Source organism: Trichomycterus rosablanca, chromosome 9, assembly GCF_030014385.1.
Source record: "Trichomycterus rosablanca isolate fTriRos1 chromosome 9, fTriRos1.hap1, whole genome shotgun sequence".
In the NCBI taxonomy this organism is placed as follows: Eukaryota; Metazoa; Chordata; class Actinopteri; order Siluriformes; family Trichomycteridae; genus Trichomycterus; species Trichomycterus rosablanca.
Window position 1 is genome coordinate 2,073,290 of NC_085996.1, and position 13,301 is coordinate 2,086,590.

Here is a 13,301-nt window from a genome sequence, read left to right on the forward strand (position 1 = left end):
AACCGTATGATTACTAGTCCAGTACCTTAATCACTGAACTACCACTGCCCATGCATGTAAATAAATAAACAATGAATGGATTAATCACAGGGCAGATGTAGGTGGGTACCAGAGCTTTTACATCAGGACGTGCCTGCATATCCTGTTCAGTGTTAACCGAAACACTGCGTACGACAGGTTAAAGTCGGAGACAAAGAGATCGACGTGATGGACGGCTTCCAACTCTACATCGCCACCAAGCTGCCCAACCCGTCCTACACGCCCGAGGTCTGTGCCAAAACCTCCATCATCGACTTCACCGTGACCATGAAGGGCCTGGAGAACCAGCTGCTGGGCAGAGTCATCCTGACCGAGAAATACGTACGTCTGCACACGTTTCACGTCATCCCTTACATTCCTTTCAGTGATAAATAATGAGCCGGTCCATCACTGACTGATGTTACACAGGAACTGGAGGCTGAGAGGCTGAATCTGATGCAGGACGTCACGGCCAACAAGAGGAAGATGAAAGAGCTGGAGGATAATTTGCTTTACAAGCTCAGCACCACAAAAGGTGCGTATATAAGACCATACCAAAATAATAATTTAGTATTTAGTCATGAAGTCATGAGTATATTCATGTATTCATCTGTAACAGATCAGGTCTAACAACCGCTACTGTAACGTGGCGGAATGAATTTACCATGTCGGGCTTAGTGGGTAGCACTGTCGCCTCACAGCAAGAAGGTCCTGGGTTTGATCCCCAGGTAGAGCGGTCTGGGTCCTTTCTGTGTGGAGTTTGCATGTTCTCCCCATGCCTGCGTAGGTTTCCACCGGGAGCTCCGGTTTCCTCCCACAGTACAAAGACGTGCAAGTGAGGTGAACTGGAGATACAAAATTGTTCATGACTGTGTTTGATATTAAACCTGTGAACTGATGAATGAAGTGCGTCAAACATGATGTTAAAATCCTCATAAATAAATAAAGAGTCATGTCCTTCTGTGTTGCTATGCTGGCTGACAGAGGGGGCACGGAGGCGCAGATGATTGATGTGTCCAGCTCTCTGCTGGCATGGGAAACCAGCATGGTCTCAGCAATGAAAAGTTAAAAAGTTATTTATTTAATTTACTTTCTTTTCTTAGTTTTTTGGGAGTAAACTAACACGTCAACCAAGGAGTAGATCTGGCCCAAACAAGAAATACAGCTTATTTTTACCCAAGTATTTAGACTCAAAGTAAACTCAGACAAATGGTTGAGCAGACCATTAAAGGGTTAATAATGTGCTGACTGGACACAACTGTGATTCTTACAAATATCACAATTACCGGTTGAACTTGAGTAAACTTACTGGTCCATGTAGCACAAGGTCACCGTAAGTTATTTGAGTAAGTAATAAAGAAACTTTTAGAGGTCTTGTAAATGAAAATAGACTTGTTGTTTAGTCCACCCCCGTCTCTGTCTGTTCAGGCTCTCTGGTCGACGACGAGTCCATGATCGGGATCTTGAGAGTCACTAAGGAAACAGCAGCGGAGGTGAGCGAGAAGCTCAACGTGGCCACCGAGACGGAGACGAAGATCCTCGCCGCTCAGGAGGAGTACCGTCCCGCGGCGTCCCGCGGCAGCATCCTCTACTTCCTCATCACAGAGATGAGCATGGTCAACGTCATGTACCAGACCTCGCTCGCCCAGTTCCTCAGGATCTTCGACCTCTCCATGTCGAGGTGCCGTTAACCCCGCACCTCCATCTGTAACCACTTTATTATGAGTGCGTATTTTAATTATGAGTGAATCTTTTCCAGGTCAGAAAAAACCCCCCTGACCCAGAAGCGCATCGCTAACATCATCGACTGTCTGACGTACGAGGTGTTCAGATACACGGTCCGAGGCCTGTACGAGAATCACAAGTTCATCTTCACTCTGCTGCTGGCTCTCAAGATCGATCTGCAGAAGGGCAACATCAAGCACAGCGAGTTCCAGATTCTTATTAAAGGTGCCACCTGAGACAGAAAGCTACAGCACACGAGGGAATATTTATCCCTCTGTCTCTTTAACTTTCTAATTTAATGCCCTAAACTCATTTTTAACTCGCACAGGGCAAATTAACACTGTAAACACGGTAAAAACAACACAAAGCAGGCGATGCTGTCCTGACAGGATATAAAAGGAGCATTGATGAGTTCTTATAGAAGATTGTATGCAGTAGTAGACCTAGAGCTGAACTCTTTTGGAAGTAACATGTTTTCATTGCTGTAATGTTTAAACCTGACGATACTGTGACGGTATTGTAGGACCATTCCGCCGAATCGGTGCCATTTCTGTCCCCAGGAATCTTTAAAATGCATTTATATATTTATTTATTTATATTTATATATATATATATATAATATATATACTGTATATGCATTGTCTCCCTTTTTCTCCCAACTTTAAGTGCGAGAACGAAGCCAACCCACGCCCCCTCCGACACGTGGGCAGCAGCCGTATGCATCTCATCACCTACACTTTGACGAGTGCAGTGCGGATCAGCACTGTGTACGGAGAGACACACCCTGATCAGCGCACTCTCTCCCAGTCTCTGTGCAGGTGCCATCAATCAGTCAGCAGAGGTCGTAGTTGCATCAGTTATGAGAGAGTCCCTATCCGGGTTAATATCCCACCCCTATATGAACAACAGGCCAATCGTTGTCCATGTGGCTGCTCAGCCCAGCCGGCAGGCAGAGCCGAGACTCGATACGATGTATGTGAGATCCCAGCTCTGGTGTCCTAGCGCGTGTTTTTACCGCTGCGCCACCTGAGCGGCCTTAAAATGCATTTTTAATTAAGCAAAATATCCTGCACATTGATTTAATAACGAGTTCGGGAGATATAATTTAAAACGTTCATTAAAACTCCCTACAACACTGAAAAAGTAGTATTTCTTCATGTCCCCACTTTGACACGACAGCTTACAGTGAAATATAAGGATTAATGGTTGTGGATCCCTCTGATGTTTGGAGCCAGGTTCAGTTTATCAGAGCAGAACTGAGAACATTTCACAGTGATTGTTTATCTGAATTTTGTTTCACTCTCTCTGTTTAAAGGTGGTGCCGCCCTGGATCTCAAAGCTTGTCCTCGTAAACCCTTCCGCTGGATTCTGGACATGACATGGCTGAACCTGGTTGAGCTGAGCAAACTGCCCCAGTTCACCAACATCATGAGCCAGGTCAGTAACATCCTGTAAAATGTGCTTTATAATATAATAACTTCTAATGGCAAATTCACCAAAAAATGTGCAGATAGAAAAATGATTTAAACAAATATGAACACTTGTTTGAAAGCTGTGGTCAGAGCTCAGGGTCAGTCATTGTACCAAGAGATTTAAGGGCCCTACTAAAGGGATTTAAACTCACAGCCTTCCAGTTGATACCCAAAGCTTGCTTTTTACTCTGACACACTGTAGCCTATGAATAATGATGATTACACATTTGTGTTGAGTTTTATTGGCATACAGTTAATAAATAGTATTATTATATTGATGTTTATGCACACGTTCCTGTTCATACACAAAGGTGTCCCGGAATGAAAAGGGCTGGAAGGCGTGGTTCGATATGGACGCACCAGAGGACGCAGTGATTCCCGATGGTTATAATGATTCACTGGAGATCTTCCACAAATTACTGCTTATCAGGTACAATATCAGTCGTCTAAGGGTACGATTCTTCTCCCTCTGGCTGCTGCAAATTAATTTGATGCCAAAAGTTTTACATCAAGAGTTACATCAACTCAAGACATCATCAAAAAGCATCATCAGCCGTGCAATCATTGTAAAATTTAGCAGAATGCACCTCATTTTACTTGGAAGATGGGTCTGGGTCTGGATCAGGTCTGATTCTGTGTTTTAAGTAAATGGGCTCATTCAGATACATGAGCTCTGATTTGCTCATGATGGTTAATGCCATTACTCCAAACCAGAGAAAAGTTCAGCTCTCCTTACTCCTGATATTAATAATGTATTTATTTTTATGACTTCAGATGGGGTGACCTTAAAGATGCTGTAGATCTTAAATCTAAATCTACTTTTTTTATTTTCTCCCATTTTTCTCCCGATTTAGCATAGCAAATTAGTCTTCCACCGCTGGGGATCCCGACTGCGTCCGAGGAGGGTATATTCGCCTGTCCCATGCCCCCTCTGACGCGTGCACAGTCCCTTAACCCCTTCTTATTTGCCCACGCCTCAGTGGATTGGCACATGAGGCCGGATATCACGCGCCTCGGGCTACTTATCAGGGTCCTTACACAGCATCGAAGACCTCGCCTACTTTTTAGTCCCGTCTTTTCCCACACAACAGACTTCGATTGCCAATTTTGTCTCACATTTGTGCCCGCTAGAGTCCCAGCACTGGTGTGCTAGCGGAATATATCGCTGTGCCACCCGGGTGCCCTAAATCTACTTTTGTGATAGTTTCAGTGTTTATTAACAGAACCATTCATTAAATTGCTTTCTCAGTTAAAAAGAGGATGAAAATTAATCACCGCTTGTGATTAACCATGTGTGGATCATTACAGTATCAGCAGACCAGGACTTTTAAAGCACCACCATTGTGAATGAAGTGAATTTAAACAAATGTCATGTGACAGATCCTGGAGTCCAGATCGCACGCTGTCTCAGGCCAGGAGCTACGTAGGGCACGCATTGGGCGCGAGGTTCGCCCAGTCTGTTATTCTCAATCTGGAGGCAACGTGGGGGGAGAGCGACCCTCGTACCCCTCTGATCTGCTTCCTCTCCATGGGCTCGGATCCAACCAACCAGATAGAAGCTCTCTCCAAGAAACTCAGACTCGGTAATAAAGCCGTAACTAATTACAGTGGAGCAAAAAGTGGAGGACTGTTTTTTACTGTATGTTGGGTTGCTTGTTTAGAATGCAGAGCTATATCTATGGGACAGGGACAGGAAGTGCATGCGAGGAGGCTGGTGCAGATGTCCATCGCACAGGTACCAACACTACCTACAGAGACGTTTATTATATTCAGAAATTAAATCCTGTGTAAATAAGATTTAATCACACTAAAGATAAGTCTGAGAACTGGTATAGGGTACTGGGGTTCCAGTCTCAGTGATGCTATAGGCTGACAGGGTGTCTGCACATACATGATTGGCTGTGTCTGAGGGAGGAGGGATAGAAGGAAGTCCTTGCACCCAGTATGCGGTCTGTGAAACCGGACCTGCCGTGACCCTGACCTGGCATAGCCATGACTAAAGCATTTCTGTATGGAGCAAACATCAAGTCTTATTTAGAAGACCTTACAAACCTTCTTGTCATACATTCAGTTTAAAGCTCATCACCAGTAATTGTGTGTCTGACCGTCTGTGGTCCACAGGGAGGCTGGGTCCTGCTGCAGAACTGCCACCTGGGTCTGGAGTTCATGGACGAGCTGCTGGACACCGTGAGCACAGTGGAGAACGTTCATGAGAGCTTCAGGGTGTGGATCACCACGGAGCCACACGACCGCTTCTCCATCACGCTGCTGCAGGTAATGTAACATCATCAACAGGGGGGAAACTTGGGGGAAACCAGGGGGTCGAGGTCTCCGATCATCATCATCAAAGAATCTTCTTGTCGTTTTAGTCCTCCATCAAGTTCTCCAACGATCCTCCTCAGGGAGTGAAAGCCGGACTGAAGCGAACGTTCGTCGGGATCTCTCAGACTCAGCTGGACGTCAGCAACCTGCCCATGTGGAAGCCGCTGCTGTACAGCGTCGCGTTCTTGCACACGGTGGTGCAGGTAGGAACGACCTGGCGCTTACAGGATACGTGGTTTCCCAGAATTACACAGTCTTCACCTTTTTTTTACGCAGGAACGTCGCAAGTTCGGACCCCTGGGCTGGAATATTCCGTACGAGTTCAACTCGGCAGACTTCAGCTCCAGTGTGCAGTTCATCCAGAACCATTTGGATGAGTGCAGTCCCAAAAAGGTTCGGAATAATGTCTTACTTTGATAAAAAGTCTTTGGGTCTGTGTGAAACCGAGCTCTCTCTGTACATAGACGCGTTTCCCATCATTCTACACTCCCGAGAAGAGGGCGTGTCTAAATTCTTAGCTCCCTTAAAATGCTCCTACTGAGGCGCCTTAATTCTGAGTGATGATCTGACTGAGCGTCTCCTTAGCGCTGAAGGCAATCCCAGCATTCAGTGCGGCACAACTTTGCTCACAAAAAACTACAAACGTGGCGGATGAATCAATCCAGAGCAACTAACGGAGTTCCTTTGACATGTAAATAAATTCACATTGATGTTTAATTTGTATAAAGGTGCAGGAGTGACGTTTATTTGTAAATTCAGGCGTAGAGCGTCTAAATAATCTGATTATGAGCTCCATGTCTGATTAGAATGCTCTGTACTGAGGGAGCTGATCAGGTTTACAGTGGGGAGCAGGGCGGGTCACTAGGTTCAGTGTGTGTCCTTTGCTCGTGCTGACCAGTTTGGCTTGTTTATCTGCAGGGCGTGTCGTGGGACACCGTGCGCTACATGCTGGGAGAGGTGCAGTACGGAGGCAGAGTGACGGACGACTACGACAAACGACTTCTGAACTGTTTTGCACGAGTAACACACGACCCCCCCAACCTAATAATAAATATAATAACGTTAGCGTATGATGTACGAGAGACGTTTTTAATCGTAACCGCCGCTCTGATTACCAGGTGTGGTTCGGCGACCGGCTGTTCGAGCCCTCGTTCTGCTTCTACACCGACTACAATGTTCCCGTGTGTAAGACGGTGGAGGAATACCTGGAGTATATTCACACTCTGCCCTACGTCGACACCCCTCAAGTGTTCGGTCTGCATCCCAACGCTGATATCACGTAAGAGTCCATCAGAGCTGCTCACACACACTCACACTCTCACCTGAACACAACACCTCACTCTCCACCCAGAAACCCCAAGAAAACTTTAAGGAATTATGTGCTTCATCTTTGCAGCAACAGTTTAGGGAAGGCCCTTTTTTGTTCCAGCATAACCCTACTAAACTTAATAACCTCACAATGAAGTTAAATGTCTTAATAATAAAATAACGACGTGGGTTTTACTCTCACATTTACACCGATCAGGCATAACATTAAAACCACCTCCTTGTTTCTACACTCACTGTCCATGTTATCAGCTCCACTTACCATATAGTAGTCCATCTGTTTCTCTGCATGCTTTGTTAACCCCTTTCACCCTGTTCTTCAATGGTCAGGACCCCCACAGGACCACCACAGCGCAGGTATTATTTAGGTGGTGGATCATTCTCAGGACTGTGTTTGTTGTGCTGGTATGAGTGGATCAGACACAGCAGCGCTGCTGGAGTTTTTAAACACCTCACTGTCACTGCTGGACTAAGAATAGTCCACCAACCAAAAATATTCAGCCAAGAGCGCCCCGTGGGCGGCGTCCTGTGACCGCTGATGAAGGTCTAGAAGATGAGCGACTCAAACAGCAGCAATAGATGAGCGATCGTCTCTGACTTTACATCTACAAGGTGGACCGACTAGGTAGGAGTGTCTGATAGAGTGGACAGTGAGTGGACACGGTGTTTAAAAACTCCAGCAGCGCTGCTGTGTCTGATCCACTCATACCAGCACAACACACACTAACACACCACCACCATGTCAGTGTCACTGCAGTGCTGAGAATCATCCACCACCTAAATAATACCTGCTCTGTGGTGGTCCTGACCATTGAAGAACAGCATAAAAGGACTACAGTCAGTAATTGTAGAACTACAAAGTGCTTCTATATGGTAAGTGGAGCTGATAACATGGACAGTGAGGGTAGAAACAAGGAGGTGGTTTTAATGTTATGGCTGATCGGTGTACGTCTACGCTTACAACTGTGACCGAACACAGTTCAAGCCATTAAGGTCTAAGGGCCTCGTTTAGGAGCCCAAACCAGCAATCCTCTGTTTACTAGTTACTGGTAAGTTGTGAGGATAATTGTCTTTGTTAAATGCTAGAAATGAACTTCTGACAGGTATCAGGGTAACACCTCAGCCGAAGTCCTGGACACCATCACAAACATCCAGCCTAAAGAGAGCGCCGGAGGTTCAGGAGAGACACGAGAGTCGATCGTCTACCGCCTCGCCCAGGACATGCTGGATAAACTCCCTCCCAACTACGTACCTCATGAGGTATAAGAGTGTTTAACAGTGCCGTTTACTTTATAAAGAAATGAATTTATAAGTGGTGCTTATTAAATTACAGCCACGCTTAAATGTCCCCGATTAATAATCTGTGTAACATCACTGACCAGGTGAAAGCCAGGCTGGTGAAAATGGGAGCCCTGACCTCCATGAACATCTTCCTGAGGCAGGAGATCGACCGCATGCAGAGGGTCATCAGCGTGGTCCGGACTAGCTTGATCGATCTCAAGTTGGCCATTGAGGGCACCATCATCATGAGTGAGGTAGGAACTGATGACTGGGTCTTACCCACTGTTGCACATTTTCACCACCACTGTAAGCTCGGTCATTCTGAGGCTGCCTGGCCAGTAACGAGCGTTTGTATTGGCTTGCAGAGCCTCAGGGACGCGCTGGACAACATGTTCGACGCTCGAGTCCCAAACCTGTGGAAGAAGCTCTCCTGGGAGTCGTCCACCCTGGGGTTCTGGTTCACCGAGCTCCTGGAGAGAAACGCTCAGTTCCATAGCTGGCTGTTCGATGGGAGGCCCAAAACATTCTGGATGACCGGATTCTTCAATCCCCAGGGTAACCAGACTGTAATCACTTTGTTCTGTTTATTAAAAATGTAGAAGATGCACATTTAATCACTAAATTTGGAGTTTTTTTAGATTGTATTAGGAATTAGAATGAATGAAAAGCCAGCCAGTATGAGACACCAGCTCACGTCAAACCAGTACTGCATGAGTAAGGCTGGATTAAACACTTATTAGTGCCGGCTGTGCCACTGTTCCTTGTGAGGCCGTGCCGTTTACCTTGCCTCGGTGCTACCTCAAGTAACATTTACTCCATTTATTCTTTGACGCTCGGTTTTTACCGCTACACTCAAACTTTAATCTGATTTGTCACTTACCTTTTCAAAGCACCACCAGTAGGACAGTGAAAAGTGAAGCATTGTTTCACAAAACCCAATTAGAACCATGGCATTGTGGGAAAAACACAGAAAGGTGAGAGCGGGTTTGCATTATAGGTAGCAGTCGTACATTTCCTAATCCTGGAATCACATCGTAGCTCTTTAATAAGATTTAGTGCATCTTTTAGAGTAATTCAGGAATAAAATGTAATGAAGCCGCTTTATTATTTGGCTGTAAGTTTTTATCTTATCACGTGTCCAAATGACGAGCATTCCTGTTTTACACAAAAGTCCGTATTCTAAACAACTGCATGTAAATAAACCGTCCGTACCATGGTTAGTATTTATTATTGTGTGTGACCGCTGCAGGTTTCCTCACAGCGATGATGCAGGAGGTGACGAGGGCACACCGAGGCTGGGCGCTGGACACCGTCACTCTACACAACGAGGTGTTAAAGCAAACCAAGGAGGAGATCACCACCGCACCCACGGTAAGAGCGCCACACAGAGGGCAGAACACTCAACACCAAATGATGTACATACTGTACATTGCTGTATTTTCATTTTAATTATTTACTATTTATCTGTGCTATTTCTCTATTTTCTGTATATATACAAAATTCTGTCTAGTACATTACCTGTATAATCTTGTCTGTATATTGTAGAGAGATAACAACAGCTGGAAACGAATTCCTCGTGTGTGTAAACATACTTTATATAAAGCAGATTCTGATTTAGGTGGTAAATTCTTTATTCCACAGGGTCACGCAGGGCTGAACGTGAGTCCACAGCACAGCCTGCTCCTAATTTCAACACTGTCCATGCTTATATTTATTCATGTATTTATGTTTGTGGTGTAGGAGGGCGTGTACGTGTACGGCCTCTATCTGGACGGAGCCGGCTGGGACCGCAAGAACTGCTGTCTCGTCGAGGCCACGCCCAAAGTGCTGTTCACCCCTCTCCCCGTGGTGCACATATTCGCCATCAACTCCACCGCCCCGAAAGACCCCAGACTGTACGTCTGCCCCGTCTACAAGAAACCCCGGCGCACCGACCTCACCTACATCACCGGAATCGTGCTGCGTACGGTGCAGCCCCCCGACCACTGGATCCTGCGCGGTGTCGCCCTGCTGTGTGATATCAAATAATCGCACCAACACACACACACACTGACCCACACACGCGTTCCGTTTCTTTGTTCTTTATTCAATTCAGTTCATGGAAAAATATTTTAATTGTTATTAAAAGGTTCAGGTTCTTGTTCAGCATTAAAAATAAAAAAAATATGAGTTTATCTTCACTAAACTGTGTTTGATCTTTGGTACAAGTTCTGTCACCACAACTGCAGTTTTTCTGCATTTATAAACAAGATTAATTATATTATTATCAATTTATAGTCTGAGACCCACGACTTTTACTTTATTAAATTCACTTAAATGACTTTCTGAACTGTAAGTAGCTGATCTGTATTCAGCTGGTATGGTCAAAAGTATTCGGACGCCCGACCATTAGCTTGTCGGACGTCCCATTTAAAAAAAAAACCAGACTGATCCTCTGTGTGATCTCTCAGCTAGAACAGCAGCCGCTCCTCTGAGAAGCTTCTCACAAGGCTTTAAAGTGTGTCTGTGGGAATTTGTGCTCATTCTGTAGTACAACAGAGCATTAGTAAGGCTGGGTACTGATGATGATGATGTTCTGGTTTATCCTACAAACTGTTCAAACTGAACGTGAAATAGGAATTTAGAACCTGTAAAAAACATAAACTTGCCATTTACAAAATCCTGTCCAAAAGTATGTGGACGTCCTTCCTAATTAAGCTCATGTGTTTTAGTAATTATGCTAAAGAATTTGCATGCTTACACACTTTCTACATCTACATACTTTATGGCCCTTGTTTGGCACGACTACAGTTTTAAATTGTTTTTACCGCCTGGTCAGGGTCATGGTGATCAAAAACCTTCTCATCCAGCATCAGTGCCCGACGTCACATGCTCTTTTGACTGAACAGGCACAAATTCCCTCAGACACGCCATAAATTCTTGTTTTAAAAAAAGGTTCTTATTGGACAGTGGTAGCCTAGTGGGTAGAGCTTTGGGCTATCAGTCAGAAAATTGCCCTTGAGCAAGGCCCTTAACCCCGTCTGCTCCGGTGCCATACAATGACTGACCCTGCGCTCTGACCCCAGCTTTCAAACTAGCTGGGATATACAAAGAAAGAATTTCATAGTTTCATGTGTAGATAAATATATAAAATAAAAAACATTCTTCTTTTTTCATCAGTAATTTATATAAATGTACCGACGTCCTCGTTCAGCCCCCGAGGCTCCAGCTGAAGTCTGACCGTTGCACTCGGACCTGGATGTTCCGAATTCCAGCGGTTCCGTCAGGGTCTCGTGCGTTACGTCCGTGCCCCGGTGTTTAGGAGTCTGTAGCCCATCTCGCCCTCCAGCTGTTCGGCGGTGAGCGTCCCCAGGATGGGCTGGCAGTCGGGGTTGAAGACGGAGTAGGCGCTCATCTCTCCGGGTCTCCTGAGCGTGGGGCTGCGCAGACCCTCGTACAGCCAGTAGAACAGAGAGATGAGGAAGAAGGGAAGCCCGAAGTCCAGCTCACAGAAGAGACCCAGCAGAACCAGCCACAGCAGCACCTTCAGCAGGGTCAGGTTAGTGACGGCCAAACGGTCCACGCCCAGCCAGCGGCCCACCGCGCTGTCCAGCAACCAGTCCGAGCTGTCCTGCTACAGGGCAGAGCAAAATACAATCAAACTACAGCACTCTCAACAGCACTCTCAACAACACTCTCAACAGCACTCTCAACAGCACTCTCAACAACACTCACAACACTCTCAACAGCACTCTCAACAACACTCTCAACAACACTCTCAACAACACTCTCAACAGCACTCTCAACAACACACTCAACAGCACTCTCAACAACACTCTCAACAACACTCTCAACAGCACTCTCAACAACACTCTCAACATCACTCTCAACAACACTCTCAACAGCACTCTCAACAACACTCAACAGCACTCTCAACAACACTCTCAACATCACTCTCAACAGCACTCTCAACAACACTCTCAACAGCACTCTCAACAACACTCAACAGCACTCTCAACATCACTCTCAACAGCACTCTCAACAACACTCTCAACAGCACTCTCAACAACAGCACTCAACAGCACTCTCAACAACACTCTCAACAGCACTCTCAACAACACTCAACAGCACTCTCAACAACACTCTCAACAGCACTCTCAACAACACTCAACAGCACTCTCAACAACACTCTCAACAGCACTCTCAACAACACTCAACAGCACTCTCAACATCACTCTCAACAGCACTCTCAACAACAGCACTCAACAACACTCTCAACAGCAGGGAGGGACCCTACCAAGGAAACATGGTAAAACTTCCCATATTGAGTTTATGTTATGTTCCGAAAATCCTAACATCATGATCAGATTACTAAACTGCATCTAAACAGATGATATAACTTGTAATAACCTAATTATTCAGTTTATTAACACAATAATGCTTTTTACTGCAAGTTTCCGTATTTCACTTTATCGCGAGTCGGATCAAAAGTTTATATAAAGAACCGACTCAGTGAGCCGAGTCAAATGATCGACTCTAACATCCGACAGAAAACAGCTTTCTCAAAGATCCTGTTCTTCTAAATACATGAATACAGATCATCAGTACATGCAGATTCTGTACACTTACTGACGACGACTAGAAGGTGGAAATGAGGAAACTGGAATGTTTAACAATGAAATGCTCATTACAAGCTTACATGAGTCGAATCGCAATGATTTGACTCACTCCACATGCGCAGTAACGTTGGCGCGAACAGGACACGTGGCTTAAACCGCGAATCTCTATTGGTTAACGCCGCTTTGCGCCAAAACGTCTGTTCAAAAATACAAGTACTGCATGACAGAAGCGCCAGTTCTGTTATTATTGTGGAGGAAATAAGGGTTATATATCGCTCCGTTTAATTACATCTTTATCTAACCTGCACAGGTAAGAGTCCACATTTACTCTACATAAATGCCCTGGACCCCTTTCCTACTGCTTTAGTAAAAGTGCACACCGTTACTATAAGTCCTCTGATTACAACTGTAGTAAATTTCTCCCTCCAAGCTGGCTATGTTCCACCTTCATTAAAAACTGCCATAATTAGACCACTTCTAAAAAAAACAGCACTTGATCCTGAAGTTTTGGCAAATTATAGGCCTATCTCCAATCTTCCTTTTCTCTCTAAGGTATTGG

General features: G+C 45.3%; 2 protein-coding genes across 2 annotated transcripts in view; one reads left to right on the forward strand and one right to left on the reverse strand.

Moving 5' to 3' along the window:
* The window catches only part of LOC134320326 (dynein axonemal heavy chain 8-like), a 58,157-nt gene extending 47,828 nt beyond the window's left edge, over positions 1–10,329 (forward strand). The window contains exons 77-94 of the mRNA XM_063001677.1: positions 178–360; positions 448–553; positions 1,447–1,699; positions 1,778–1,968; positions 3,059–3,180; positions 3,527–3,645; positions 4,596–4,798; positions 4,877–4,950; positions 5,337–5,489; positions 5,585–5,740; positions 5,814–5,930; positions 6,456–6,557; positions 6,656–6,816; positions 7,967–8,123; positions 8,246–8,398; positions 8,510–8,699; positions 9,394–9,515; positions 9,885–10,329. Of these exons, the coding sequence (XP_062857747.1) occupies positions 178–360; positions 448–553; positions 1,447–1,699; positions 1,778–1,968; positions 3,059–3,180; positions 3,527–3,645; positions 4,596–4,798; positions 4,877–4,950; positions 5,337–5,489; positions 5,585–5,740; positions 5,814–5,930; positions 6,456–6,557; positions 6,656–6,816; positions 7,967–8,123; positions 8,246–8,398; positions 8,510–8,699; positions 9,394–9,515; positions 9,885–10,172 (2,850 nt within the window). The 3' untranslated portion in view covers positions 10,173–10,329. The remainder of the gene's footprint in view (positions 1–177; positions 361–447; positions 554–1,446; positions 1,700–1,777; positions 1,969–3,058; positions 3,181–3,526; positions 3,646–4,595; positions 4,799–4,876; positions 4,951–5,336; positions 5,490–5,584; positions 5,741–5,813; positions 5,931–6,455; positions 6,558–6,655; positions 6,817–7,966; positions 8,124–8,245; positions 8,399–8,509; positions 8,700–9,393; positions 9,516–9,884) is intronic.
* LOC134320328 (SAYSvFN domain-containing protein 1-like) lies at positions 9,758–12,858 on the reverse strand. Its single transcript, XM_063001681.1, has 2 exons — positions 12,823–12,858; positions 9,758–11,757 (listed from the first exon to the last, which is right to left on the reverse strand). Exons 1-2 carry the CDS (start codon positions 12,856–12,858, stop codon positions 11,422–11,424), a joined length of 372 nt encoding a protein of 123 aa, XP_062857751.1. The 3' UTR covers positions 9,758–11,421.
* Between the last annotated feature and the right edge of the window lie 443 nt (positions 12,859–13,301).

Coding starts and splice junctions, on each gene's coding strand:
- LOC134320328 (XM_063001681.1), bottom strand. CDS start 12,858: ATGTGGAGTGAGTCAAATCATTGCGATTCGACTCAT. Junction 11,758..12,822: donor ATCATTGCGATTCGACTCAT/GTAAGCTTGTAA, acceptor TCTGCCCTGTAG/CAGGACAGCTCGGACTGGTT.